At 49.8% G+C, this 26,497-nt stretch overlaps 13 protein-coding genes and 1 long non-coding RNA gene across 18 annotated transcripts; 7 read left to right on the top strand and 7 right to left on the bottom strand.

The window, feature by feature from the left end:
- Positions 1 to 462: 462 nt before the first annotated feature.
- On the bottom strand, positions 463 to 3,712 carry LOC9632531 (long-chain-alcohol oxidase FAO4A). Of its 4 annotated transcripts, none has more exons than XM_024669896.1 (5): positions 3,609 to 3,712; positions 3,414 to 3,558; positions 2,839 to 3,335; positions 2,509 to 2,778; positions 463 to 2,457 (listed from the first exon to the last, which is right to left on the bottom strand). In XM_024669896.1, the coding sequence occupies exons 3-5, from the start codon at positions 3,094 to 3,096 to the stop codon at positions 682 to 684; spliced, it is 2,304 nt and encodes a 767-aa protein (XP_024525664.1). In that variant the 5' UTR covers positions 3,097 to 3,335; positions 3,414 to 3,558; positions 3,609 to 3,712; the 3' UTR covers positions 463 to 681. The 4 variants fall into 4 exon arrangements, with proteins under 4 accessions (XP_024525664.1, XP_024525679.1, XP_002960521.2 ...); XM_024669911.1 differs by having other exon boundaries at positions 3,414 to 3,479; positions 3,609 to 3,652; XM_002960475.2 differs by having other exon boundaries at positions 2,839 to 3,479; positions 3,609 to 3,652.
- A 2-nt stretch (positions 3,713 to 3,714) lies between these two features.
- LOC9642262 lies at positions 3,715 to 4,713 on the bottom strand. The gene is made up of 3 exons (XM_002960474.2): positions 4,561 to 4,713; positions 4,287 to 4,501; positions 3,715 to 4,117 (listed from the first exon to the last, which is right to left on the bottom strand). The coding sequence occupies exons 1-3, from the start codon at positions 4,651 to 4,653 to the stop codon at positions 3,817 to 3,819; spliced, it is 609 nt and encodes a 202-aa protein (XP_002960520.1). The 5' UTR covers positions 4,654 to 4,713; the 3' UTR covers positions 3,715 to 3,816.
- Positions 4,714 to 4,734: 21 nt separating this feature from the next.
- On the top strand, positions 4,735 to 5,963 carry LOC9642261 (ribosomal biogenesis protein LAS1L). Its single transcript, XM_024669928.1, has 4 exons — positions 4,735 to 5,368; positions 5,448 to 5,522; positions 5,587 to 5,781; positions 5,864 to 5,963. Exons 1-4 carry the CDS (start codon positions 4,784 to 4,786, stop codon positions 5,891 to 5,893), a joined length of 885 nt encoding a protein of 294 aa, XP_024525696.1. The 5' UTR covers positions 4,735 to 4,783; the 3' UTR covers positions 5,894 to 5,963.
- A 378-nt stretch (positions 5,964 to 6,341) lies between these two features.
- On the bottom strand, positions 6,342 to 8,008 carry LOC9632530 (peroxidase 50). The gene is made up of 4 exons (XM_002960473.2): positions 7,565 to 8,008; positions 7,245 to 7,439; positions 7,016 to 7,181; positions 6,342 to 6,884 (listed from the first exon to the last, which is right to left on the bottom strand). The coding sequence occupies exons 1-4, from the start codon at positions 7,778 to 7,780 to the stop codon at positions 6,490 to 6,492; spliced, it is 972 nt and encodes a 323-aa protein (XP_002960519.1). The 5' UTR covers positions 7,781 to 8,008; the 3' UTR covers positions 6,342 to 6,489.
- LOC112344679 lies at positions 7,895 to 8,487 on the top strand. Its single transcript, XR_002991817.1, has 2 exons — positions 7,895 to 7,994; positions 8,048 to 8,487. It is a non-coding gene; the product is annotated as an uncharacterized LOC112344679 (long non-coding RNA).
- Positions 8,488 to 8,610: 123 nt separating this feature from the next.
- On the bottom strand, positions 8,611 to 10,644 carry LOC9642260 (protein WALLS ARE THIN 1). The gene is made up of 7 exons (XM_024679429.1): positions 10,504 to 10,644; positions 10,304 to 10,369; positions 9,853 to 10,019; positions 9,571 to 9,687; positions 9,230 to 9,512; positions 8,816 to 8,967; positions 8,611 to 8,773 (listed from the first exon to the last, which is right to left on the bottom strand). The coding sequence occupies exons 1-7, from the start codon at positions 10,642 to 10,644 to the stop codon at positions 8,611 to 8,613; spliced, it is 1,089 nt and encodes a 362-aa protein (XP_024535197.1).
- A 713-nt stretch (positions 10,645 to 11,357) lies between these two features.
- On the top strand, positions 11,358 to 13,212 carry LOC9632529 (F-box protein At4g35930). The gene is made up of 4 exons (XM_002961124.2): positions 11,358 to 12,532; positions 12,589 to 12,663; positions 12,736 to 12,836; positions 12,905 to 13,212. The coding sequence occupies exons 1-4, from the start codon at positions 11,798 to 11,800 to the stop codon at positions 13,143 to 13,145; spliced, it is 1,152 nt and encodes a 383-aa protein (XP_002961170.1). The 5' UTR covers positions 11,358 to 11,797; the 3' UTR covers positions 13,146 to 13,212.
- On the bottom strand, positions 13,167 to 15,081 carry LOC9632528 (WAT1-related protein At3g53210). Its single transcript, XM_024673322.1, has 8 exons — positions 14,842 to 15,081; positions 14,726 to 14,788; positions 14,553 to 14,669; positions 14,205 to 14,496; positions 13,986 to 14,147; positions 13,771 to 13,922; positions 13,300 to 13,714; positions 13,167 to 13,239 (listed from the first exon to the last, which is right to left on the bottom strand). Exons 1-7 carry the CDS (start codon positions 15,069 to 15,071, stop codon positions 13,303 to 13,305), a joined length of 1,428 nt encoding a protein of 475 aa, XP_024529090.1. The 5' UTR covers positions 15,072 to 15,081; the 3' UTR covers positions 13,167 to 13,239; positions 13,300 to 13,302.
- A 340-nt stretch (positions 15,082 to 15,421) lies between these two features.
- On the bottom strand, positions 15,422 to 17,141 carry LOC112345822 (DNA-binding protein BIN4-like). 2 transcript variants are annotated; one of them, XM_024673334.1, is made up of 12 exons: positions 17,071 to 17,141; positions 16,879 to 17,022; positions 16,701 to 16,829; positions 16,547 to 16,651; positions 16,443 to 16,493; positions 16,280 to 16,391; positions 16,179 to 16,225; positions 16,105 to 16,131; positions 15,976 to 16,051; positions 15,809 to 15,921; positions 15,710 to 15,760; positions 15,422 to 15,657 (listed from the first exon to the last, which is right to left on the bottom strand). In XM_024673334.1, exons 1-12 carry the CDS (start codon positions 17,131 to 17,133, stop codon positions 15,589 to 15,591), a joined length of 987 nt encoding a protein of 328 aa, XP_024529102.1. In that variant the 5' UTR covers positions 17,134 to 17,141; the 3' UTR covers positions 15,422 to 15,588. The 2 variants fall into 2 exon arrangements, with proteins under 2 accessions (XP_024529102.1, XP_024529108.1); XM_024673340.1 differs by having other exon boundaries at positions 15,422 to 15,653.
- An 85-nt stretch (positions 17,142 to 17,226) lies between these two features.
- On the top strand, positions 17,227 to 19,955 carry LOC9632527 (probable methyltransferase PMT13). Its single transcript, XM_002961123.2, has 7 exons — positions 17,227 to 17,764; positions 18,249 to 18,452; positions 18,512 to 18,722; positions 18,790 to 19,051; positions 19,124 to 19,501; positions 19,552 to 19,638; positions 19,700 to 19,955. The coding sequence occupies exons 1-7, from the start codon at positions 17,336 to 17,338 to the stop codon at positions 19,902 to 19,904; spliced, it is 1,776 nt and encodes a 591-aa protein (XP_002961169.1). The 5' UTR covers positions 17,227 to 17,335; the 3' UTR covers positions 19,905 to 19,955.
- LOC9632526 (ATP synthase subunit gamma, mitochondrial) lies at positions 19,951 to 21,754 on the top strand. Its single transcript, XM_002961122.2, has 9 exons — positions 19,951 to 20,096; positions 20,178 to 20,221; positions 20,287 to 20,439; positions 20,503 to 20,625; positions 20,681 to 20,802; positions 20,862 to 20,984; positions 21,035 to 21,148; positions 21,207 to 21,328; positions 21,389 to 21,754. The coding sequence occupies exons 1-9, from the start codon at positions 19,984 to 19,986 to the stop codon at positions 21,462 to 21,464; spliced, it is 990 nt and encodes a 329-aa protein (XP_002961168.2). The 5' UTR covers positions 19,951 to 19,983; the 3' UTR covers positions 21,465 to 21,754.
- Positions 21,755 to 21,883: 129 nt separating this feature from the next.
- LOC9642259 lies at positions 21,884 to 23,358 on the top strand. The gene is made up of 2 exons (XM_002961121.2): positions 21,884 to 22,418; positions 22,841 to 23,358. Exons 1-2 carry the CDS (start codon positions 21,986 to 21,988, stop codon positions 23,245 to 23,247), a joined length of 840 nt encoding a protein of 279 aa, XP_002961167.1. The 5' UTR covers positions 21,884 to 21,985; the 3' UTR covers positions 23,248 to 23,358.
- A 940-nt stretch (positions 23,359 to 24,298) lies between these two features.
- LOC9642258 (rosmarinate synthase) lies at positions 24,299 to 25,959 on the top strand. The gene is made up of 2 exons (XM_024677200.1): positions 24,299 to 24,899; positions 24,964 to 25,959. Exons 1-2 carry the CDS (start codon positions 24,309 to 24,311, stop codon positions 25,822 to 25,824), a joined length of 1,452 nt encoding a protein of 483 aa, XP_024532968.1. The 5' UTR covers positions 24,299 to 24,308; the 3' UTR covers positions 25,825 to 25,959.
- LOC112347045 (ATPase 10, plasma membrane-type-like) lies at positions 25,824 to 26,172 on the bottom strand. Its single transcript, XM_024677207.1, has 2 exons — positions 26,063 to 26,172; positions 25,824 to 26,001 (listed from the first exon to the last, which is right to left on the bottom strand). Exons 1-2 carry the CDS (start codon positions 26,168 to 26,170, stop codon positions 25,828 to 25,830), a joined length of 282 nt encoding a protein of 93 aa, XP_024532975.1. The 5' UTR covers positions 26,171 to 26,172; the 3' UTR covers positions 25,824 to 25,827.
- Between the last annotated feature and the right edge of the window lie 325 nt (positions 26,173 to 26,497).

The raw sequence follows: 26,497 nt of genomic DNA, 5'->3' as shown, positions 1-26,497 counted from the left end.
ACAAACTCCACCTGGGATCTGGCCAGACTAAAAAATTGATACTCCTTTCATCCACTGGCTACTTGCTAGCCCATTGCAATAGCAGGACAATCATCTTGGACAAACTTCCAGCTATAGAGCACCTCTTGGCCCTGAAAGAGTTTTAATAATTCCTTCCAATAACGCCTGCCATCCCGACCACAAGCTCATCACCACGCTTGCAGACGACTGGGCTGGTGGAGGGATATTTGGCTCGCAGGAGGCCGGATGCCTTCCTCGAGCCGAGATGGCATTGGGAATCGTCCTCAATGATGGCGATGTTGATTCCTCGGGCTCAAGCATGATCATCTAATATTCTTTGCAAAGGAGTTCCGCGAGAAAAAGCTCCTCAATAACTTCGCCTCTTTGCAGCTGCTGCTGGATCCACAGATTAATATGCTCCAACAATTCGGATTTGCGAGGTGCCCCAGGAATGCAACGGCAGCAATGAAACCTTTGTGAAGGATCTCTATTTGTGTGTCCCAAACAATGTAAAGTTCCATTTCAGCAGATCCATGGTGTTTGGCAGCTTGATTGAAAAATATCATCCTGATTAAATAACAATTGTCCTATCCTCCGCGTGATCGGTGTGAGGCATTTTAATCGCGAAGAAAACGAGGCACCCATTGCGAGGAGTGCTGACTTCCGCGTGACTTGGCTTCTTCATCGTGCTGCTAGAGATCTTGCGATGCGAGTGGCGGTGGAATGAGCGATCGACTGGATCGTGATCATGGGATTCACTCCCGACGCAGTGGGCAAGACGCTACCATCGCCCACAAACAGCCCCTCCACCTCCCAGCTCTCGCAATTGGGATCTACCACCGAGCAGCGCTGATCTGTGCCCATCCGGCAGCTTCCCATCTGATGGGCAGATATGATCGGCGTGGACAGCCTCTGAAACATTCTCCCCAGCACTCGCTTCAAGAAAATCTCCAGTTCCTTCTCCCGCTGCAGAGGCGTCCAAGATTGATCCACCGAGAAGATCTCGCCAGCAACGGAGTGTAATCCCACCGCCTCCGCCCCGGCCGCCACCAGCGCCCTCACCGCGAGCTCGGTCCCCTCCACGAGGCTCTCCCTGTCCGAGAAGCAGAGCGGATATTCCAAAATGAGCTTCCCGCCGGGCGTCTCATCGACGGTCCCCCTGCCCCGGTCGCGGTTGAGGACGATGATCGTGGCCGTCCGCGGGAATCTGAGCATCTGGCGCTTGGCATCCACGCCGGATCTCCAGGGCGCCAGCACTGCATAATTGCCAGGGTGTACACATGGCGTCTCTAGAATGCTGCCGTACCCCGTGGTGTCCCACCGCGCCGCCTCGCTGGAGAAGGCAGTCATGATCCCGCCCGTGTAGCTGTTGCCCGGCAGAATATCCTCCCGCGGGAAGTAGCCCCACGCCGCTACCACCGGGTGCACCGACAGGTGGCGGCCAATGTGGGGGTTCCGTCCGCCGCTCCGGCGGAGCAGCGGCGGAGTGAAGAGCGCGCCGCACGCCGCCACCGTGACGCGCGACTCCACGTAGAAGCGAGCCTCCCCCGCCCGAGAGGATATACCCCGGGCCCTGTACGACCTCTCCCCCTGCCCACCCTGCGGCGCGGTGAGAATGCGGTCCACCCGGCAGCCCGTCACAACCACAGCGCCCGCCGTGGCGGCGTCGCAGAGCCATGTGTCACACGCCGATTGCTTCCTCACCGCGGCGGCCGCCGGGCAGCCGAACCCGCAGAAGCCGCAGCCATGATCCCGCGCGGCGTTCCGCGGGATGTCCCCCACGGAATATCCCTTCTTCGTACAGCCCCGCCGCAGCACCCGGTTCTGGAAGCTCTCTTCCGTACAGACGTCCTGGACGCCAAGCCTCTGGCAGACGGCCTCCATCGCGTGCTGGTACTCGGGCCCCCCGAAACGGTCCTCCAGCCCCAGGGACGTCCACTCGTCCAGCACGTGTTTTGGAGTTTTGAGCGATGCGGCCCAGTTGACGGCCGAGCCCCCGCCTAGAGTTGTCCCGGCCAGGAGAATCACCGAGCCATCCTCCGTTGTGAGAGCTCCACTTTGCTCGTACATGGCCTTCATGGACGGACCTTCGAGCAGCGAGAGGCCCCGGCGTGGAAAGTAGCCACCTTTCTCTAGCACCACCACCTTGAATCCCTGCTGCGCGAGCCTCGCGGCTATGACGGAGCCTCCGGAACCAGAGCCTACCACCACCACGTCGCATTTTATCCCGAAGTCCTTGCCGCTGGCGGTAGAAGGATCGTTTCTTTCCTCTAGATGGTCGACGTTGTCCAGCATTGCGCAGCCCAGCTCCGCCAGCCGGGACTGGAAGTCTGGAGCTTTGGCATCCACGAGCCTGCGCTCCAGAGGGCTTGGAAGCGGCTCTTGGTGTTCCAGGACTGGCTCCGGGACCTCGTAGCCAATGGCCTTCCACGCGGGGTTTCGTCCCTTCTTGTCAGCCTGGAGAAGAAAGGATCAGCAAGGATGTAGAAAGAAAACCAGTGTCATGACCCTGGAATAGAACTTGAAGAGGGTGTAGCACTTGACGACTTTGAAGAGCATCTGGAGCTTGTGAAAGATGCTTCGAGACCAGGTGAGGAGGATCTTCTCGCGTTTTCCGAGCTCCAGGAGGGGAAAAGGCTGCACGAACGGGAACTCTGTGGTGACGCAGCTGAAGCCCGCAAGTAGAAGAGTCCCCAGGCGAGTGGACAGCATCAGGAAAGCTATGTAGATCAGAAAGTACTGCTGAGCAGTCGTCCACGCGCAGATCATCCCAGCGACCTGTTGTCAAACGTCGAAATCAAATCTGCGCTTCATAAGAAACAGAAAAAGTTATTTTACCTCCGGAACGATGCCTGACTCGGACGCTGAGAGCTCGAAAAACTTCGCTTTGGCTGAATTGTCTTGCTTGCTCGCTTCCACGGGCAGCGACGGCACCAGAGTGTCACAAATGGCGTTAAGAACTTTCATCTGCCTCGGCGAGAAGCTGTGCTTCAAAGGCCTGCTTCCGCCCCGGAGCTCCGGATGAGTGAAGCTCAAGAGCTTGGAAATCTCATCGCCATCTTCAACAGCGCAGCCAGTAGCAGTGGCGGAAGACATAGCTCCAGCTTCCGTTGTTCCGCTGGATTGGAAGAAAGACCGGCGCGCTATAAACGCCAGGCCAGCGACCTCTGCTCTACTCCAGCAAGGAGAAGGATCTTCTCTGATAACTCCAAAAATATTCCGGAGAAGTAAATAGTGGTTGACACTCCAATGCTCCTCACGATCCCCGCATTGATGGTAAGAATCGAAAGTACTGAATGCTGCTGCGGTTGCACCGCTTCGTCCGCTTCGTTGAGCTGCGAGATGATTGAAGAAATTCTTGTACCGCTTCGGTTAAACCTTCAATAGCTGGAACTTGAAACTACAACCATCACCTTCATATCGATGGAACTTCTCAATATGCGCCGGTGATGATGTGTTCACTATATAGGTCCATCTCTCTGCAACGGAAAAAGAAAGAGGGATGGACAGAAAATCCAATCTCGTGAGTGAGTGACGCTTGGCTTGTCACATCTGTACCTACAAAAAACAAGTTTTGGTCAACAAACTTAACCAAGGAGAGCATTTACCTCTTGATTCTCTTGATCGCGCTCAACGACATTGCAAAACAAAGCCAGCCAAAAGAGAATGAGAATCAAACATAAAAACAAAGCAAATGCGACAACGCTCAAGAGAGAATGGTAAGCAGTCTGTCAATGGTTGTATATTCCATAACTGGCCTACTTTCAGGAGGGAAGATACTTGCGGGAGGCCAGGGTAAAACTTCGCTGTTTCAGATCAGACCTTGTTCGCGGGAGGGATGACGGTGGAGTCGTGAGGGATTTCCGCGTAGATTCCCTTCATGGAGGCCTCATCCTCCATCCCGAAGTGATCCTCGCGAGCGTTTCCCAGGAGCATGAGACAAATGAGCCAGAAGAGGGTGCTGTCCAGAGCCAAAAACGCCGCTCCACCGAAAAGGCCAGTCTTTGCCGTCGGGCACCCGTCGGCTGCCAAGTGATAGTGCTTGTTTTGCTTGTGATGCATGCTCTCGCTGATCGTAGTCCACAGCAGGAGCCCCTCGGCCGTGAGATAGACAGCTCTGCGAAACAAAAAAACGAGCTTTCATGAGATCCTTCAAACTAGGAACTCTATAAAAGATCTGACAACAAAAGAACGAAGAAATGAACTATAAGTCCATGAGATCCGCGGATTCTGCCACTTCTACCTGAATGAACAAGGAAAGAGGACAGGAATGAAGAGGAACTTACAGGCTGAGCACGAAGAATGTTGTAAACGCGGCGTTCTTCCAGAGAACACCGTGAGGAATGTGCTTCCCGTCGTAGGGAAAGAACAAGGCAACGAGAGCTACGCAGGTCGTGACGAAGAGCACCGCCACTGCCGCGGCTCCCAGCGAGATGCTCGCATCGCTAGGGTAATGGCAGATCGTGATGCCGTTCACTGTCGTGCTTGCCACGCTTTCGGGCTGCAAATCAAGCCGGAATTTCAATGCCTAGAGCTAAGAATCACGCAATTTCACAATACCTTCTTGTTCTCGGCCATGATCCCCAGGATGAAAGCCAGCGCACCCAGAGTAGAAACGAGGAGCGCCGCCCGAGCAACGAGTCCCAATGCCATGGCGGAAAACACGAAGAGAAAAAGATCCCTGTTTTTTAGGGTTCCAGGGAGGAGCCCTAAAATATAAAGATCCCCAGGCGCCCTAATTGAGCCCTTCCAGGGTTTTAGCGTTTTCCCTCCCAATGCAGGGATGATTTGGAGCCGGAGTGGAGGAGGAGGAGCCACATTGCCAGCAGCGATGGCGAAGGTGGCATCCAGCGTCGCCGCGACGTGCTTCCCAGTGCTCAAGGGCCGGGTTTGGAGGATCAATCGGCTCGCTGCTCGAATCTATCCGCCACAGGTGTGTAGGGTATCAATCTCCCGGCAGCAGGTCATTCCGGCATGGTCGAGCTTGGCGTTCCGGCGAATGGCGAGCACTGGCGCTGTGGCGAAGAAGGAGAAAATATTTCGAGTAGAAGAAAAAGACGAGGAGGAAGATGAGCTTGATGACGAAGAAGAAGGGAATTTCGACGAAGAAGAGGAGGAAGAAAATGATGACGAAGAAGAAGAAGAAGAAGAGGGTGACTCTCTGGAAGCCAGAAAAAAATTTGCTGACAATGACGATGATGATCCGGGCGAGTTGGAAATTATAAAAAGGATCAGTGCCGAAGATACTGGGACCGAAAAGAAGAAACCGGGTCCATGGAAGTCGAGATTTCCACCATTGAGTCAAAAAGAAAAGAAAGAGCTCCGTGGACATGCACATCGGCTGGGAAAATCCATTGCGCTTCATCACGTAAGCTTTTTGTTTTGCTTGAGATATAGTTTTTTTTTTTTTTTTTTCCTTCACTGTGAAACGCTTTGCTTTCGTGCAGGTAGGGAAGTGGGGAGTTACTCCTAACTCACTCAAGTGTTTGGGCGACGCTCTGGAGAAGAACGAACTTATGAAGGTTTGCCATACTTTCTTTTTTTTCTGCAATGGACAACCACATTTCTCTGCTTTTATAACTGTAGGTGAGGGTCCTTGACAATTGTCCGACACATATAAGCCAAGTTATGCTGGACTTGGAGCACGGTTTAGAGGCCCAAGTCGTTGGTAAGATCGGTCACGTACTCCTTCTATACAGGCCAAGCCTCCGGAAGGCAGAGATGGACGAGAAGAAGCAGAAGGTCGAGATGGATCGAAAAAAGAGGCCACATTCACGACAAGTATGTTTTGTTTCTTCTGTTTTGGACTTTGCGCCGTTGCGTTTCTCCCCGGCTTGTTTACAGTTTGGTTTGCTTCCTCCAGGAACGCGGATGGAAGGCACATGGTTGCTGATTGCTAGGCATCTATTGATCTGTTTTTCTTCAAAATGTCGGTATGGAAAGAGTCATTTTTTCCAGAAGTATCTCTCACAAATGTACACGTCTCTGCGGTGGTGGGTCGTCGTGCGTGTCTGCGTTTATGTGCTGTGTGCTAGATCTTTGGATCTTAATCGCGGTGCTTGCTTCTTCAATGGCGAGGGTCTCGGTCTCCAGTTTCCAGCGTCATTTGTCTCGATCAGTCGTGTAGGTGATAGCGATCTGTATGTCTTTTTTCCCGTTCGCTACTTTATGATTTTAAGTCAACTCTCCAGATAAGCTTTGCGTGGAGAGAATTTTTTCCAGAGGATCTGAACAATCGTAGCTGTAGTCTTGAGAAAGACTAGCGACCAACGAGAGATGGCGGTTTGTGAACACGGAATCGCTCCTGACCACGTGCGAACAAGCTTCTATTCGATGGGATATGAGCTAAGTGATTCTTTTTCTTCTTTTTCTTCCAGATTAATGACCTGAAAGTTACAGAAGCGAACCGAGTGTTATTATCAACTTGTCTAGATAAAAAAAAAATCATCCAGGTATTATTTTCCCCGTACATAGTTTTGGACAGTACCACTAATTGATCACCCCGCAGTTTTTCCGGATTTCACCTTGAGAGCCTGTCTTTACCTTGAAGGCACTCAACTTGTCCATGACCGCGGCGAACTCAATGAGAAAGGCAGTGTTGTCGGAGGCAAACGAGTCCACGACTTTCTTAGTGTTCGGGTCGGTGTATAGCACTTGATCGGAGCGGAGAAGGCCCTTTTTGCTCTTGAGGTTTTGGTAGAAGACATTGTCAAACGTGGTGGAAGTGGTGGTGTCGAGATTGGCAACGACAGTCGGGTCCAGATTCCTTTGGGGACATGTACCTCTGAGACCCCTGGCGTAACCGGTATCCATGGTTGGATCAATTCTGCCATAAATCCGGTCCATGAACTTGTTGCAGTGAGCAAAACCAGCACTGTGGCCTCCTGCTCAGTGGAGGAAAATTGGTCAGGGAAACAAGGAGGAACAGGAAAATCAGGAACAGGCATGATCGAAGATGCGTAACACGGGACAGGGGAATTTAACAGGGTCACAGGGGCGGTTTTCAAAAACTTACCGGACAAGACGACCAATTCTCTTTGGCTGAATCCTCGAGTTTTAAAGAATGAAGTGAGCTGAGCAACTGACATGTTTACGTTCGGCAAATTCCCGGGAACTCTCGAAGCTAGTGACACTCTGCCGTCTTTTCTTCCAAGCCTTACATCCCAGCCGCGTCCTCCAATCTTTGAAGCACAGGGGAAAGTGTCAGTGAGGCGATGCCGGTATACTTATCGATTGATGCTTACGAGCTGGAGAAGTTCGCTGGTGGCCATGGTGAGGATGTCAGCACAGGAGACTGTGTTCGGGCATTGCTTCTCGACTGCGGCTTTAGCTCTGAAAACAGCGTCGAAGGCATCTCCAGGAAGCGAAAGATTGTCGTCTGCGTCCTTCTCGGCTTTGTTCGTGTTCGTAGAGGCAATTATGACTGAACCATCGCATCCCTGGACAGGAGTTGTGGTCAGCTATCGGCAATTAAACAATTCAGCAGGCAAAGCTTGGGAAATTCAAGTGGAGGAACAATCGGGGCTGAGAGGAACAATCCAGGAACTGGAAATTGGGAGCAGACCTCTATCATGCAATCGTGGAAGAAAAGTCGGAGTGTTCCAGCGGCTACAACTCTGGTCTCGCTGAACTTCTTCTGCATTGCGTCCTTGACAATAGCCTTTACTCTCGGGCAGGATTTGGAGTAGAAAGTGGTGGAGAGCTGGGCTTGGCACAGATCAACCATTATCACGGCGACAAGCATCAAGACCAGGCAAGTAGATCCTTTGATTCTCTCCATTTTCTCCCGATTGACCACGCAACAGGAGCGTCGAAGAAAGGATGATGATCGCAAAACTGTAAGTTCCTGCGCTCTCGGGAACAAGTCAAGCTCAGCGTCGCTTATATGCTCCAGGAAAGCGACCAAAGTAAAAAAGGAACTACGTGAGCGATCCAAGTTGGATGGACCGTTTGCACAATCAAAGAGACGCCGGTATCTCCCTTACGAAGCGCAAGTAAGTCGGCATTGCAAGCTTTGCTATTGATGCGATTTTATATATATCCGCAGGGCCTCTCATGCACGTCGTGAGCAATTTTGAATCAAAAGCTTTGGCTGTAGAAAAAGAGCCGTCGTTTTCAGTCGTGAGAGCACAAGATGAGGAGGATTTTGTGCTCTCGAGGAACCCCTCCTTTCTTGTGTAGTAAAATAAATGAGGGGCTGCGTGGCTTCTTCCAATGTCAAACTTATGCCAGCCTGGGAACTTGTTTCTCAATGTTATCATGCACACAAACGTGTAGTAGTTTCTTATTTTTATTTTTATTTTTCTACAATTTTTTAATAGGATGAATTTCCCTTTTTAAGGAATATGTATCTAAGGTGGTAGTGGGTATGGTTGGCCGTCATATATTTCCAGTGGTAAGTGTTCTATACCTGAAAATTCAGATAGACACCTTAAAAACTTCTAGCATTTCAAAACTCTTTAATGAAATTATAAAGTTCATTATTTATATGCTATGATATTGGTATAATAGGACCTATTGAGATGATAGAATGCCGTGCTTGTGCTTGTTCTTGTACTTGCTCACTACAAAATCATAATATTATAGAAAATAACAATCTAAATAGATAACTTACGTAAAATCAATTGATGATTGTTGTGATGATGGTTCTTGTAATTCAATATTTTGTTGACTCTCTTGAACACTTGAAATCTGCTTCAAATATTTATGATGTTGTGATTGTCCCCATATTAACATATAAAGACCAAGTATTACAATAATACCTCCTAATATACTGTAACAAATTTAAGTTTAGAAAGTTAAAATCATTATTTACCTTCCCATATAAAGTGTTTCTTTAAGGAAAAAAAATCCAAGTATTGCTGTTATTGTTGTTTCTAATGGTTGATAAGTAGATACAATAACAGGTCCTCCTTGATGTATTGCCCATGATTGAACCCCAGAAACAAAACCTGATGCTATAAATCCCTAAAAACATAAATAAAATATATGTAAATAATATATAATAATAAGAAAATCTTACCGAATAAAAAATACTAATAATTTCAGATTTTGTAATTTTCCATTTTGAGTTTTCGGGTTCAAATAGGAAAAACAATGATGAAAATTGTGTTGTGCTGAATAAACACATAAATGCAGCACAAGATATTGGAGCTTCAAATTTCAATAAAAGTTTTGCCTGTAGTAATAGATAATAATTAGAATATAAATTTTTTTAAAAATTACTTACCTGAAAAATCAAAAATACTGAAAATGCTAAACATGAAAGTATTAAATAAATAGAGCCAATAGTTTTTGCAGGTACCATATCATCCAGCAAACCAATAAACTGAATATGTACTTGTTTATAAAATCCCTTATCTCCTTTCTCCTTCACATTTGGAAATTTAAATGTGCTTTGAATAACAATAGGACCTCTATAGACTGACAGAAAAATAGATCCCAAAATCCCAAGCAAACACCCAATAACCTTTGCCACACCATCAACTCTTTTAAGTCTTACAACTTCCAACCTATAATACAATGTAAACTTCGGCACCAAAGTAACTTGGAATTAAAAACATTACCCACCGGAAAATCCATGCAAGTATAAATGTGAGAACTGGTGTTGTATTCCTCATTGCTGATGCAAAAACAGGAGAGGTGTACTCCAGTCCAGCAAGATAAAGGACTTGGTTGAGTGTAACCCTGTAACCATTCAGAAATTATAAAGTCAATTAGGCTCAGAATCTTCCCTGCAAAGCCTACCCGGCCAAACTTAAGAAAAAGAGGTTGATTGTCACTACCAAAGTGAGCGTTCTCCACTTCCTACATTCACAGGATGGTTTTGAAATCGATACATAGAAACCATACCTGCGCTCGAAGAGGTAAGCACCAATCGCAAGAACTACCATTGCAACACAATTTCTATAGAACGAGAATGCAAACTTTCCGGCACCTTGATCCAAAGTGATTCGGGACAAAATCTCGAAACCAGCAAAGCCCGCTTGAGCAAGAATCAACGCGCAATGCAATCTTGCCTGGAACAAACAGAGGAATTGACGAATCAACGGCAAGATTGTGTAGCAATACCGATTTCCAGGAGATTGAATTGCATCTCAAACAATTCTTCGAGGATGGTGGTGGCGAACGATTTCCTCCCAAATCCATAGGATCTTTTGTTGCATGCAGACAGGCAGTAAAGGGGTTTCCTCTTTGTTTTTTAATTATAGCTAAAGGTGGTATTTATAGATTTCCATTTTAATTCACATTTCTATCCAATATAATGGGTGGTAGAAGCCGCCGCACGGACGGCACAGATCACCTGAGGCATTAGAAACAATCGCATCGCCGGTACTTTGTTTTTCTCAAAGATTGCCTGTGTGATAATCTGGGTACCAGGAGAAAACTCCGGCAAACGAAGAGCTATATATTTGGTTTTAGGCTGCAATTTCCTGCTCGATAAATTCATGTTTCCATGGAGAGATCCAAGTTCTCATTGGAGTAGTGTATTCTCGAGGTTACTAGCTTCAGGGTTTTGTGTTCCAGTTTCTCACGATCGGGATCGAGCGCTCGTTTTTCTACCTGAGGCCCAAAAGGTATCGGAGGTATTTCATACTGGTGGAGGATGGGTTCTGATCGTTTCGTGCTCAGCTTAATGCTCATAGTTCACCTCCGGAGAACCAATCTTCCTACTCGTTCAAGATGTCCAACTGTTTCACAAGCAAAGAGCAAAGGACGCGAAAAGACTTGAACAAAAATGGCTTTGGCACAAAGCTGCGGCTGTGCGAGGAGGTCGTGCAAGCCTATAAGTGCTTTTCTAGTTCCCGGTTCCAAAAGGCATCTGGAATGTTGTGATCAGGGCTCTCGATCATAAATCGGAATTTCTTCCAGCCTGCTCAGCAAGTACAAAGAAATTCACAGCGAGTTGGTTGCCGGGTTCCAACTTCCAAGTTCCAAGTGGCTAGTATTTTTACTTTCAGTTTATTTTTGCTACTACATCTCATTGAAATGCACTTTAGAAATGTTTCAATTAAATGTCTGCAAAGCACAAATGCTATATGCTATACTGCCTCTCTCACAATGGATGACTGCTGCCAAAGAACATGTCCTTTGGCCAGGCTGATTCTGAGCTTTGGCAAAGAACATTTAGCGAGTGCTTCTAATTCATCTAGCTTCTTGGAGCTGGAATGTCATAAAAACATTGCGTTAGTCAAAGTGAAAGCTCAAAACCTCATACAGGCAAAAGGAGATTAAACTATCATATCAACATTAAACCAACAATTTTCTCCCAAATCATAAACTCTGCAACAAAATCAAGATTTTGTTGCATAGTAGTTTCATTTTTTATTATCAGTAATAGAATTGGCGGCGGGAAAGCTCTCCCGCTGCAATTCAAAGAGAAGCGCGCCCCCACGGACGGCGCGGATCGCCTGCCACTGAAACCAACGGTCCTGCGCGTGGCACGTGGCAGGAACAAATTTCCCTCGCTTAGTTTGAAGCCCTCTAAAGCCTCCTCCTCGCCCCCATCCCAGGTAGGGTTCTTCGTCTCCTGGGCGGGCGATTCTTGCTCGCGCATTGGAATCCTCCCCGGCCCGTAGGGTCAGAGGCGCATCGCGCGAGAGAGGTAGCTGGATTGCTTCTTTTTTGCTTATCTCGTTGCTTGTTTTCCCCTAAAATCATGGTCCTGTCCACGATCACAGCCTGAGTCCGTGGCGCTCGCCTCTCCATTCCGTTAGTCGTTCCAAATCCAAGGCTCTCCCCGGCTGTGTCAGTCAGTGTGCTTTCTCCTGGTTCCACAGAGAGCGAGAGATAGAGGATGAGGATTGCCTTGGGTGAGTCTGACAGGAAGCGCGCGGCAGCATCGAGTCCCAATGCCAGCCCCGCCGCCGCGCGATCGCGTCCTCGCAGGCCGGATTCTTTGCTCTCTCTCAGCAGCAGCAAGCTCTCAGACAAGGAGAACTGTGTCGGCGGCGGCCCGCCCAGGACCCGCGCCTCGCCCTTCCATCGCCCAAACGACGAATTCGTGTGCGTGGAGCTCCCGGTGGATCAGAGCTACGCCAACAAGAGGCTGCGAGGGATCGCATCGTCGGAGGTGAGTAGCAAGGCGAGGAGCCAGGCGCCGAGGAAGAGCCGCCACAACTATCTCAAGCCTGGGACGCTGGCAAAGGTGAGAGACGCGGCGCACAAGGCTGGACGTAAGAGGGTGGCGGAGGGCGATGGCATCCACGCCGCCGAGCGCTCCACTCGCTTCTTCGATGGGGGAGTCCGCCATGCAAGCGCCTCGCCCGAGAGAGTTCCTCACGCCGGGATAGCTCCCAGATGGCTGGGACCGGCTTGCCTCCAGAGGAAGAAGCTCCTGGCTCCAAAGTTCCTGGCCTTGCCACCGCTCCAGCCGGCGGCCGCCAACGAAGCTGTTCCAATGGTGGTGGAAGAAGTTCCAGCACCAGCCGCTCGGAGTAGTAATGAAGAACAGTCCCGGGACGCTGGGACTGGAACTGCGCAGCCGAGCAGCTCTTCGTCATCGGTGGAAACTCTTCCGCCCGAGTTGTTGGTAAGTTCCAAAATGTTTTTTTGTTTTGTTTGTCATCACGCTTTTGTTTCCATCAGGTCCGGATCGTTTGTCGTCTCGATCACAACCAGCTCAAGCCCGTGTTCCACGTCTGCCGATCGCTCCGCCAGGCGGTACGTAACTGTTGCTTTTCTTTGCACGAAAGCTAATGATTTTCTTTCCTCCAATTCTCGTGGTTTTTCCAGGTAATGATCGCGAAACAGTGTCATTTTAATTTCACCACACCTGGCAAGGACCATAAGACGGTTTCGGATGCGAAACTGGGCCAGGCCCTGCCATTTTTGAAGTAAGTCATGATCGAGAATACAAAATCTCTGAAAAACTCACTTCTCGTCACCACCTTTCTTTCTTCAGCGAATTCGCAGCTGTTGGCATCTCTACGACGCCAAACGCTCCAAAGCATGCCGAGAAATTCCCCAAGCCGAGGTACTCCATGGCCGACATGAGGCAAATCGCTGCCACGCTCTTCCAAGGCTCGCAGTCCCAACCGCTTCCTCCGAACGTAAGGGTCCCGATGACGCGAGCGGGGGCATCGCACAGGGTGCTCTTCAACGAGGAAGAGCTGTGCAAGGCCATCGCCCAGAACACGCTCTGAGAAAGTTCTTCCTCTCCGGTCTGTACAATATAATCCTTTGGATCGAATTTAATTCTTGTTGACAAAACTTTGGCTGGCTGTGTTGTCTCTATATCTGCATCGATCATATCCAAGTTATAGAACTTACAAGGAAAAGGATGTGACTCTAAAGTACCTTCTATCGTCCTTGCGAGAGTGGTCGCTCGCGATGGCTTACATTTTCTTCTTCAGCTTCTTGGAACGCATTGTTTACTGTGTACACTCTCCACTTGTTGGAGTTTTCGAGTATGTCGGCCACTGTCACTGCTGGTGTGATCTCCGCAAGAGCTGGTTGATCTTGACGCGAGAGTGTGGTCAGCGGCGGCTCCGGGAAAACCTTCCGCGAGCTATTGTTTGAGGCGTCGAATGATCTTGTTATTGAGAAGGGCGCGTTGTCTGGAAACACCTTGCTGCTTGAGCTGTGCATGTCGAAGGTTCTCGTTATCGAGAATGGTAAGTTGCTTTGATCGGAAGCAACGAGCTGGTGCTCCTTTTCTTGGCCCCAGATGAGGAGATAGAGGCCGGTCACTACGACTAGCGCACCAATAAGGCTGGAAGAAGAGAAAGATTTTAGGCTTGGCAGCAAATCTCTAGCAAAGTCTCTGACCTTCCAAGGTGCAAGCTCTCTCGTAGAAAAATCAAGCCGAGAAACGCTGTTATGACTGTTTCTAGAGGCTGATAGGCAGCTACCACCACCGGGCCTCCTCGATGAACTCCCCACGACTGAACAGCGGACACAAAGCCTGATGCTATAGCACCCTGAAAGGAAACCAAGGACAAAAAATTACGAGAATCACTAAGATAAAGATTCCAAGGACATACCGCATAACCGATGCTCAAAGCTTCACTTGAAGAGATTCTTTTCCAGCTCGACCAGTGCTTCGGGTCAAACACCAAGGCCAGCAGTGGGAACTGCACCAGGCTTGACAAGCAGCAAAAACTAGCGAAGGTAATGGGAGCAGGATTTTTGGCGAGGACAGAAACCTGAACAACGTAAGAGTTTCCGTCACTAAGGGTGAACTAAGAAAAACAGTCGCTTACCTGGAGGATGAGAAAACTAGAGAACGACAGACAAGAGCCGATCAAGCACACTGCTCCGAGTGTCCAGGATGCCATCTCCACCCGGATGAACTTCAGAAACTGTATATATTGTTTCTTTGTGACATCTATCGCTCGAAAGTGTTGTGAGCCATCGACATGAAACAAGGACAAAGAACTTCGGATCAACACTGGCCCCCTGTAAACCGAGAGTAAAACAGAACCGCACACGCCAAGAGAACAGCCGAGAAGCTTAGCCTGGCCGTGTCTCGTTCTTAGATTCAGTTTCTCCTTCCTAGAAAGAAAAAACCAGTTAATCAGCAATTTTCTCTCGAAAGGCTGCAACATTACCGTGAAACCAAAGCCAGCAAGAAGGTGAAAACTGGAATGCAATTTCTCAATGCCGACGCAAAGACTGCCGATGTATAGCTAAGTCCCGTCAAGTACAACAGCTGATTGATAGTGACCCTGTTGAAAAATCCAAGTAAAGATAACAAATCGTCAAGGTGATGAAAGTTACCGACCCTATCAATCCAAGCATGAAGACCTTGAGCCCAGCCGCCAGCGTTAAAGGCACAAGTTTCTTCCTGCACAAAGTGTTAGCTAGCACGCAGAGAAAGGCAAAGCTTTTTCTGCCAACCTTTCCAGGAGCAAAGACGCAATCGCCAACACCACGAAAGCCACGCAGTTTCTGTAGAAGCTGAAGGAAAACTTGCCAGCTCCACGGTCCAGCGCTAGCCTCGACAGGACCTCGAAGCCAGAGAATGCTGCTTGCACCGCTATGAGAGCAAAATGCAACCTGAAGTTCCTTCTACCCGAATCGGCATCACGCTTGCCTGCTTCGGCACCATCTATCCTCTCCTCTCCCATGGCACCGAATCCCTGGCGAGCGCTATTTGCATGCTACGATGATGAATTTTGCCACTACTGATGTCAAAAGTCAGTGATCCAACCGAGGTTGCGTGAAGTAGCAACACGACAGACGAACTCCAAAGCCTTGGCCTTGTGCCGAGGCAGTGCTTAACGGCCTGTGTCTGTACCACTGTTCCGGAGCACACACTACTGTCATATGTCATCACACTCTACTTGTATCCCGTGCACATCATACAGCACTGTCTTGTCCTGCTTCCTACTCTTATCATCTTCTAGCAGAACCCCCCAGAACACTCCTCAAGAAGCCCCCTGTCATACGCTTGAGATGCCTGCCTTGTCATGCTTACTTTCCCCGGAAAGACGAGAGGCATTCTTTATCACCTGGAGTGTTGTGGCTCATCATCATTGAAGCATGAGCACCAACCTGACGAACCAAATTGCCGTACTACTATAGAGTATGAACCACCGCTCCACCTACCTATAATTAATGCGAATCCTGCCTTTGAGCGTCTAGCTATTTCGACTTTTTGGTCGCTCTTTTGGTTGCCTTTGCACCGCTGCGCTTAGCAGGCTTCTTGGCTGTCTGCATAGAGAAAACGTTGTTTACGCATAGCATAACGAAGTCATAATCGTACCTTTGGCTTGTTGTCTTTTGGTTTTGCCGCTCTCTTCACGATTTTGGAAGCCTGTAAAGAAGTGCATGAGTGGATGTTGAATCGTACACAATTACTCACCTTGCCGGTCTTTTCCTTTGTATCGGCTTCCACTTTTTTAAGTGCTGCAGCAGAAGCTGCTGCAACATCCATGCCCTCATCTTCTGAGTCGAAGGTAATTCCTTCCAAGGTACCTGGGCAATTCAAGAAACATGACTTGATACTTTTCTTTAAAAACTGACGATTACCTTCAATCATATTTTCAACATTTTTGTTGCCTGCATCGGGCAGCAACTGCACAAAGTCGTTCATTAAGGCTTCTACCTGTAATAAAAAAACATCTAGTTATACAGATGCAGGAAAATTGTATGTGATACCTTTGCTTCAGAAGGCCCGATGTTAACCTGAAAGATCTGTTGTTAGAGGCGTAAACGTGGAAAAGTGTTTGTACCAAAAAGAACGTGTTCGATGCAACAATGTTGGTCCTGTAAATAGTGCCTGCAAAGAAGCTTTTCGTTGTGTCAGCTCTTAAATTAGACACACCTTGCTTACCTTTGAGATCAAGCAAAACTTTCGAGTTGTCCGTTTCACAGACGGAAACTCGTCCCACTGCTCCAATGTCCCCGCTCACGTCCAGGTCGTCTCCTTCACATTCTAGAAGCACCTGCAACTCTAACATACATTAGCTGCGTAGACGAAAACAATGCTTACGTACCTTACTCCGTGAAATCTTCTCGGGAAAGACAAGGGGCAATGAGGAAGCCATCTATAAAACATGAAGAGATGAACTTCTGTCCCGATAAGAAGGAAAAACCATACCTTTGGTTTAGTTTTTTTGTTACTGCTCTCAGGCTTGTGTGAGTCGTCGGCAGCTAGCTCTTCCCCATTTTCCTCCTTCTTGTGACATGACTCATCCTCTTCTTTCTAAAAAAACTTTCTTCTGATGAAAAAAATGAAGAACATCAGTCCATACCTCTTCTGTCGCGGCATCTTCACATATTTCTAGCTTATGCTCGTCTTCGTCGGAATCAGAAAGCTCAACTCTTTTCCTCTTAGATCCATTAACTATGTCTCGTTTGTGACATGACTCGTCCTCTTCTTTCTAAAAAACTTTCTCTTGATGAAAAAAAACGCAGAACATCAGTCCATACCTCTACTGTCGCGGCATCTTCACATATTTCTTGCTCGTCTTCGTCGGAATCGGAAAGCGCAACTCTTTTCCTCTTAGATTCATTCCCAATGTCTCGTTCCGGCGATGGAGAAGGAGACGGAGATAGAACGATCATATCGGGACCCTGAAACAAAGAATCACTAAGAACGCCTTACGCACAGCTCGCGCATACCTGATAATCTTGTAGCCACTGGGGCGACGCTGCCGCCGCCTCCTCACCGAGCTCCTCCGCCATTAGGGCTTTCACCAGGCAAAATTCCCGCGCTCTTTTCCACGGCTCGATTCTCTTCCGCGGGCAGTCTATCTGAGCCGTTGGACATGGACTCGCATCGCACGGCTCCTAGAGCTAGAATCTATGTCACACTCGAGGCTCCGGATTCGAATGCTGGCCAGGGGAAGCGGTGAAATCCACGCCTGATCCAATCCAGCCGCTAGGTATGAGCATTCCATCCCCTCCAAAGCAGCGCAGCGCCGGTGGACGGCAATGGAAGCTCCTGGATATGGTGATGGTGTTCTTGTTCGCTGGGGTTTTCATCTTCTTCCTCCTCCTCTTCACTCCCCTGGGGGATTCCATGGCGGCATCAGGTCTAAAGTCTCTCGATTCGCCTCTGGCGATGGAGATTCGTCCCAGCGGCAGGCAGAGGCTCGTCAAGCTGATTGAGAAGGGCCAGCGAGTGGAATTGTGCGCTCCTGGCCTGGCGGATTACATGCCTTGCCAGGATCCAAAGAGGTCCTCGCAGATCAGCCGGGAGAGAAATCGCTACAGGGAGAGGCATTGTCCGCCAGAGAATGAGAGGCTTCTTTGTCGCATTCCATCGCCTCGGGGTTATAAGGTACCAGTTCCATGGCCAGATAGCTTAAATAAGGTACTACTCCAATCAACTCCTTTGTTTTACCTTTCTATCCTTCTTCCATGCATGGATAGATCCAGGTGGTTTTGTTTGTTCTTCCTGTTTGTATAGTATGATCTTGTAAGTTCTTCGTGTAGTTTTTTTTCTGTGTTTAGAGATCATGCTTTCGCTTTGCATCTTTACGAAAATTCTTTCGTGAAAGCCAGTTCCTATAAAAAAAATGTTGTGTCCCAATTCCTTGCAAGTTCTCATTGATTTTGCATTTGCTAACGCTTCTAAAGATCCAGGTGTTTTTTTTTTTGTTCTTCATGGAATGATCTTGTACGTTGGGTGGAGTTCTTCGTGTTTCGCACTGCAAGTTTACGTAAATCCTTTCTTTGAAGACAGTTTCAAGAGCATTTTTCTTGTGTTTCAAGAAGTTTTCATCTTTGCTCCTTGGAAGTTCGCATTGATTTTACATTGCTTAACGCTTCTGAAGTCTTTCACGTCTTGAATGAAGGTGTGGTACAGCAACATGCCTTACGGGAAAATCGCAGAAAGAAAAGGCCATCAAGGCTGGATGAAGAAGGAGGGCGAGTATTTTATCTTCCCAGGTGGCGGCACAATGTTTCCAGAGGGTGCCTGGCAGTACATTGAGAAGCTGGAGCAGTACATCCCTCTGAGTGACGGACAGATTCGAACAGCACTGGACGCCGGCTGTGGAGTGAGTAGTAGAAGAAGTTTTACGCCATTTCTAAATGCATCGACGTTCTTCTTTGCCAGGTTGCGAGCTTTGGTGCTTACATGCTTCGCAAGGATGTGCTTACGATGTCTTTTGCTCCGAGAGACTCACACAAAGCACAGATCCAGTTTGCTTTAGAACGAGGAATTCCTGCCTTCGTTGCAATGCTGGGAACTCAAAAGTTACCTTTTCCTGCGTTCTCCTACGATTTGGTGCATTGCTCTCGCTGCTTGATCCACTTCAGCGCCTACAGTAAGACACTTGCTTCATTTTTCCAGCTGATAATGGTGGTGCGTTTTTTTTTTTTTTTTGTTTCTAGATGGATCTTACATGATCGAGATGGATCGCCTCTTGCGACCTGGTGGTTTTTTCGTGCTATCTGGACCTCCAGTCGGCTGGAAGAAGCAAGAGGCAGAATGGCAGGAGCTTCAAGAGCTGATCGAGAGGATGTGTTACACGCAGGTGGCTGTAGAAAACAACATAGCAATCTGGCAAAAAGCACTCAACCATACGTGTTACGTGGACCGAGAAGACGAAGAACCGGCACTCTGTGACACAGACCACGATCCAAATGCCGCATGGTAAGAGCTTTTTCTTGACAATTCATGGTAAAGCTTGACATGAACTACTTGTCTTGTTTTTTCACTCCGCAGGTATTCTCCTTTAGACAAGTGTTTGTCGAGACTTCCCGACTCGAGACCAAGCGATTCGCGAGCCGGCGGAAAGCTTCCGGAGTGGCCGAAGCGATTGCAGGAGACGCCAAGAAGGTTTCACAAGTTTGGAGAGGCCAGCGTCTTCGAGAGAGACTCGCGAAGGTGGAGCCAGAGAGTTAGACACTACAAGGAAGTGGTGCTGCTCAAGCTTGGCTCTCCTCGCTACAGGAACATCTTAGACATGAATGCGGGCTATGGAGGCTTTGCTGCTGCTCTTTACCACGATCCGGTGTGGGTCATGAACGTCGTTCCAGTCACTGCTCCGAACACTCTACCCGTGATCTTCGACAGAGGTCTCATTGGAGTTCTACACGACTGGTACGCGATCCTCAGCTAAGTTTTCTCTTTCTCATTTTACTTCCTCGCAGGTGTGAAGCATTCTCGACGTATCCACGAACTTACGACTTCATTCACGTCTCAAACATGCAATCTTTCACAACACAAGCGTCTACGAGGTGAAGAAAAAACGTTTTTTCTGCACTTCCTGGATCTCAATTTTTCTTTCCTGGATTTCAGCTGTAGCTTGGTGGACGTGATGCTGGAGATGGATCGAATTCTCCGGCCACAAGGCACAATTCTCGTCCGCGACACGACCAAGATGGTGGAAAAGATTTCCAAGATCGCATACGCATTGCAGTGGACGACCGAGGTTTTAACCACGGAAGGAGGAGTTCTCGGCAAAGAGAGGCTCTTCGTCGCCACAAAGCCATTTCACACATAGCCAATGTACCATAGGCCAATTTTGTATTTAATGGGAGAATATTACACAGCATCTCTAGTAGGGCCTAGGTTTTCTAGCGATGGCGTCTCGAAGCGCCCGGCGAGCAGGGATTCGCTTGGCGGACCTTTTGCGGGGATCAATCACAGGCGCGAATGCTACTCCAGCTTCATCGAGCATGGCGATCGCGCCGGGGTAAGCTCGAGCTATGTACATTTTCGCGAGAGAGAAATTTCAGCCCCCTTTTTTATGGTTTTGAGCTTCTTTTTCTCTCAGGGACATTGCTCCCCCTGGTGCTCGATTTGCTTCGACTCAAGTTTGTAAGTCTAGCATTTTTTTGTTCTCTCGATCATGTTGCCCATGAATTTTTCTTTTCTTTGGTCAGTACGAAACCGAATGAAGAGTGTCCAGAGTATTCAGAAGATCACAAAGGCGATGAAGATGGTTGCTTCATCTAAGTTGAGGCAAGTGCAAGCCAGGGCAGAGAAATCGCGTGGAGTGTGGCAGCCATTCACAGCTTTGCTGGGTGATGCTCCAGGTATGCTCATCTTTTTCCTTCGGCTACTTTCTTTCTTTACTTGTTCTTTTGTTTTCATCGCAGATACGTTCCCCAAAAAAACTGTTCTTCTGTGCATCACGTCTGACAGAGGTCTTTGCGGTGGTATCAATTCTTCCGTTGTTCGGTTTGGCAAAGCTATGCTCAAAGTCGCCAAAAACAATGGGGGTGAGAACTCTTTTCTTCCTGTGTTTACAGGCCTTAGTTGGTCGTCTTTTTGCAGGCGAGGACGCGAAGTTTGTTGTTCTCGGGGAAAAGGGGAAGGTCCAGATCCAGCGTGACTCGAAGCAATACATCTCACTAAATATCACGGAGCTAGTAAAGTACCCGCTAAACTTCACCCAGGTTGGTTGTCCTCGCAGGTTTACTAGAGGCGTGTCCTCGCATTTTTATGGGCTTTACAGGTCTCCGTGATGGCGGACGAGATCTTGAAGAATGTGGAGTACGATGCGATCAAGGTGATATTCAACAAGTTCGCCTCCATGGTGAAGTTCTACCCGAGTGTGACCACGATCTTGGCGCCGGGAGTTAAGTTGTATAATTTACGATTTCCGTGCTCACTTGGTTTGATCTTCAGTCCATCAAAACATCGGAGACCGGTACACCTTCCGAGCTAGATCTTTACGAAATCGAAGGGCCAGACAGCAAGGAAGAGGCTTTGCAAAACCTTAGCGAGTTCCAATTTGCTGCGGTATGAAAAAGCCTTCACGTTCTTTCTGGTTTGTCTTTCTCACCAAAGTGTTCTTTAGGTGCTTTTCAACGCTCTGTTGGAGAATGCCTCCAGTGAGGAGAGCTCTCGCATGACGGCCATGGACAACTCCAGCAAGAACGCATCCGATATGCTCCAGAAGCTCACGCTCAAATACAACAGGTATGAGATCAGGAAAAGCTTCGATCGGTTCTCTAAGCTTCCATTTTTTTACTTCTCTAGAACTCGTCAAGCATCCATCACGACAGAGCTTATCGAGATTATCTCCGGTGCCGCGGCGCTGGAAGCAGCGAAGTAAAACCAGAAGAAAGAAATTCTCGCGAAGAACAACCTGGGAGAGATTTTGCAAAGACTGCTGCGCTGCTCGAATAAGAAGAGAGAAGAGAATGAGAGACAAGAGAATAAGTCGAGGCGATTGATCGAACCGGACAGTGGTAGGCTCTGCTTGCTCGCTTGCTCGCTCGCTTGGTTTACATTTTTTTCTTTTCTTTGCTCTTGGAATTCGTCTTGGAAGAAGGCGAAGAAGAAGAAGCGCTCAAATGGTGATGACAAACTTTCAAACCGGATAAAAGGAGATAGGCCAAGTAATCGCTCTTGTGGCATTCTAGACGATCGATCGATTTTAGCGCCATCGCTGGAGGAGTGAGCGCGGCGGGAGTGGCGGCGCTGGCAGCGGCATGAGCCACAACCGGTGCGTGTTCTTTCTTTCTTGAGCTAGGGTTTGGGAATTCCTCTTCTTTCTCGCCTGTTCTATCGAAATCTCGGCGCCCTGACGATGATTCCTCGTGGCAGGATCCGGGATTTCCTTCTGGCCGAGCGATGACCAATGCCTGGGACGAGCAAGCAACGAGCTCGCGCATCCAGCTCGGGGATTTGCACGCCACCGCCGATCCAGAGGTAGAGGAGGATCACAATAGCGACGAGGGAGGAGGAGTAGTGGAATTCTCCAGGCCAGGATCGTCAGGGGAGAGGGGATTGTCGACGAAGAAGAAGGAGCTGCGAAGGGTGTGGAGGCAGGAGTGGAAGGCCAAGCACAAGTGGGTGTATCCCATCAAGAACAGCGAGGGCGAGCTCCGGCTCAAGTGTACGTGGTGCACGTACTACAACATGGACAATGTGTACGCGCGGGAGGGGTGTAGCACCATCCAGATGAGCGCGCTCAACACCCACGCCAAGTCCGAGGCGCACAGGGCCGCCGAGAGCCGGATTTGCGTCCCCACCTCGCTCGCTCTCCCCGACGCCCTCTACGATGGTAACTTGATCTTCCTCCTTGCATCGCATTGCATCGTTCTCTTGGTTTGATCTCACGCTAGCTTTCTGGAAGGGAATTGGAGTCTTCCTTCCTGGGAAGTTCTCTCCAGACGCACGCCCTCTACGATGGTAACTTGTTCTTCCTCCTTGCATTCCATTGCATTGCATCGTTTGGTCTCACGCTAGCTTTCTGGGCGAGATGGGAACTTGGAGTGAGCTCTTCCTTCCCGGGAAGTTCTTTCTCGACGCCCTCTAGCGTCATCTTTCTCCCTGCATTTTGCATTGCATCGTTTGATCTCACGCTAGCTTTCTGGAAGAGATGGGGACTTGGAGTCTCTCTCGGGAGGGGAAGTGCTTGCATCTCTTCCGTTTTCGAGAGTTTCGATCGAGCGAACTCACTCACTTGCGATGCTTTTGTGCCAGGATCCAAGAATGGAGCCGACTCGGACGGGCTGGACGACGTTCCCGGGGTGAAGAAGCGGCGCTTCTCCACGAGCCCGGTGAATGGTGGCGGCGGTGCGAGCTCCTCCCCCTCCACCAGGGCCGAGGTCCTGGGACTAATCATGCACAAGAACAACAGCCGGGTGGTGCAGCTGCTGGTGGACGCGGAGAGCGGGCGGAACGCGCGGCACGCGACGAGCGTGGCGCTGGCCAAGAAGCAGCTCAAGCTGGACGAGCGGCGGCTCCAGATTGAGCAGCACCTGCTGGAGCAGGACAGGGCGCGGCTAGAGGCGCACGTCCGCCTCGGCCAGAGCTTCATCGCCGCGCTCACCGACATTGGCGACGGGCTCAAGCGCATCGGCAATGCCATGGAAGCGGCAAAGACGTAGTTTGAAGAACCCTAAATACAGAGTTTCCCGCGATTTCCGGAAGAACCCTAATCTTGCCGAGGAGCCCTAATTTTGTCCGAAAAACGAAAAACAGGGGAGGGCTGTTGGAAATGTCTTGTCCGAGCGTGATGTCAGGAATGAGCGTGCTGCGTGCCTCGGGGCGTTTCTCGGACAACCCGAGATTTGATAAATTGGAAGAAATGCGCGCGGTACATCCTTTAACCTAAGCATGTGGTATTTAATTGCGCTCGACCGAGATATGCTTTCTTCTTTGGCTGCGGTGCTGCGCTGTGAGTGACGCGATTTCTTCCATCCCATTCCATTGTACAGATGCTCTGAGCGAGATTGGTCGTCGCGTCGCGCCGCGTCGCTTTCTTCCTCATTCATTCCTCTGCGTTCTTGTTGCTCAAGCGCTATAAGAGTTTTCATGGTCTCTTGCAAAGCTTCCATCGTCTTCTTCATCCAGCTCCAATGGCTTCTTCGAGCGTTTTGATGGCCTCTCTCTTGCTCCTCTCCTTGATCGCCGCGCCTACCACGGCCACTCAATCGTCCATCCAAGATGGTGATCGTCATCAGAATCTTGACGATCGTGGCTTAGTCCATTTTCTTTTTGATGATGCTAAGTCCCATCCCGAAGTTCCACCTTCGGCTCGCGGAGCTACTGGAGCACCAGCTCCACTACCATCGCTTGCTCATCATGATCATCCGTGGTCAGCTCCTCGATCGTCAGCAAGCTCTCAGCTCCAGAGGTCGGAGACCATGACCGCGGACACCAGTGCCGACTACTACGAGCCCCCGAACGGCGATCGCCGCGGCGGCTACTCGGATGGGTTTGATCCGTCCTACCAGTCGCCACCCCCGGCCGCTCGGGCCAGGCACCACGTCCCAGCCTCGGGCAGCAACCCGGCCTCCGACAACGCTCGTGGTGTGGCCGCCTGGAAGCCGCCACTCGTTGGGAGCTAGCCAAGTTCTTGATTGGTCAATCCATCTATATAGAATGTTCGTTTGTTTCTAGATCTTCCCGAAGAGCTTTGTATCGTCTTCCCAAGAAATAGACTCCCATGCTACGTGCCAGCGATTTCTTGTCTTCTTCGCGGCGTACTGTTAGCTTTGTGGAATCCCTGCTGGCGAGATGTGAGAAAAAGCTAGACCTGGATAATCCCATCTTTCGTGTTTCTTGTGCACTCGATCGAGCGATGGTGCAGCTCGAATCCGTGCAGCTCCTTCGCAGCCGGTTCATCCAACCAGCCGCTGCTGCCAGCGACATTGATCCTCCTACGCGCTACGAGCTCACGCCCTTCGATGGCATGATGAGAATCGCTCTCTACCAGAAGAGGATACTCTTCTTCGAGCGCGGCGATTCTAGGATGGATTTCGCGGCGCTGGTGACGGCGCTCGAGGAGAGCTTGCGATGGGTGCTGGTGAGTTTCCGGCCGCTGTGTGGCCGCATGGTGGTCGATCAAGATCTTAGTAGCGGCCTCTGGATCGATTGCTCGGGCGAGACGAGCGTCCGGTTTGCAGAGGCACAGACGGCTGCGCGGCTGGAGGATCTGGGCGGCTTCGAGCCCAGCGAGTTTTGCGACTCGCTGGTGGAGATTGGATGCTCTCCAAAGTACCCGTGGGATCCAAAGCTGCCATTGCTCTTCGTCCAGGTAAATGTTCTATCATCTTCTTCCTTCTTTCTTCGTGGAGATCTTGAGTTCCACGTCTATATAGGTGACGAGATTTGGCTGTGGAGGCATAAGCCTTGGAATCGCGTTTAGCCACCAAACCATGGACGGCGTGAGCGCCTGGAACTTCATGAAGTCGTGGGCCGAGCGCGCGAGGAGCGGAGGAACCTCACCGCTCCCGCGAGTTTCTTGCTATGCATACAAGTCTCCCATGCTCTCGGAGCGGCAACTAGAAGAAGCGGCGCGAATGGGCGGCTTCGCACTCGGCATGGCCACCAAGAACACCATCAAGCCAAAGCTCGGCGTCAAGAAATTCAAAGCCACACGAGAAGCCATCCGAGCCTTGAAGACCTCTCTCCCGAGCTTCAGCACCTTCGAGCTCGTGTGCGCGGACTACTGGCGGAGGATGGTGGCGTCGGCGGTGGAGGCGGGGATTCTCAACGCCGACGAATGCTACTTCGTGATCCTGGTCAACTGCCGGGGAAGGATCGCATCCATGCCGGACTCCTACTTTGGAAACGCGATCACCGGCACCCGAGTCCGCGCCAATGTTTGCGAGCTCCTTGGTGGTGGGGGGATTTGCAACGCTGCTCGGGCGATCCACGAAGGGATTGCCGGACTGCGCGACGTCGAGGGATCCGTGCTGGTGATCAACAAGTTTGTGGAAGAGCTGGCGAGGAATGGTGCCGAGATTCCACCGCACAAGCCGGGGCAGTCGGTGCTGGTGGTGAGCTCGCCGCGCCACCCCATTTTCGAGTGTGACTTTGGATTTGGGAGGCCGGTCGGGGTGACTTTCGGGACGAACGACCTGAACGATTCCAAGCTCTACTTGTTCCCGGCCGCGGATGGGAATGGCATGGACGTGACAGTTTGTATGAGAGTCGAGGCGCTCGACAAGTTCGTGTGAGTCTCAGCTCTTCATCTTCTTGTGCTCGCAATGCGCGAGCTCTTGATTGTTTTTTCTCAGTTGTCGATCAATTCTTCGTTTGGGCTGGAGGTTGGATTTGTTTCGCCAATAATTCTTCATGATCTCTTTGTTTCCCTTGCGAAGACTTTGAAAATTTGACTCGCCAGTTAAAGCAGACTAATCACAGTGAAACAAATCGTCAGGGGATAATCGCAACTTTCACGTAAGCGACCAAAACCTGATCAATCTTCAAGGAGTCTCCTTCGAGCAGGCGAGGATGTGCAGGGATGATGTCTCCAAGCTTTATGGCTATGATGTCACCAGGAGTGAAGAACTTCGCTTCCATTTCTTTCCATTTCCCGTCCCTTAGAGCCTGCGCATGCACGAGTGACAATCCTTGGGACAAAGCAAGTCCCTAGCAGACCTTGCACTGAGGAGCCAACCGTGCCATCAAAGCAGCCGCAGCGTTTCCGGCATTGTTTTCTTCGAAGAAACTTATCGTGGAGTTCACCAAAAGAAGAATAATGGCGCGCAAGCCCGGGACCCCATGTTCGAGTGTGACTTTGGGCCGGTCGGGGTGACTTTCGGGACGAATGACCTGAACGAATTCATGCTCTACTTGTTCCCGCCCGCGGATGAAAATGGCGTGGACGTGACAGTTTGTATGAGAGTC

The sequence above is a fragment of the Selaginella moellendorffii genome, unplaced genomic scaffold, assembly GCF_000143415.4.
Source record: "Selaginella moellendorffii unplaced genomic scaffold, v1.0 SELMOscaffold_0, whole genome shotgun sequence".
NCBI classification, from domain to species: Eukaryota; Viridiplantae; Streptophyta; class Lycopodiopsida; order Selaginellales; family Selaginellaceae; genus Selaginella; species Selaginella moellendorffii.
This window is presented reverse-complemented; position numbering and strand designations above follow the sequence as displayed.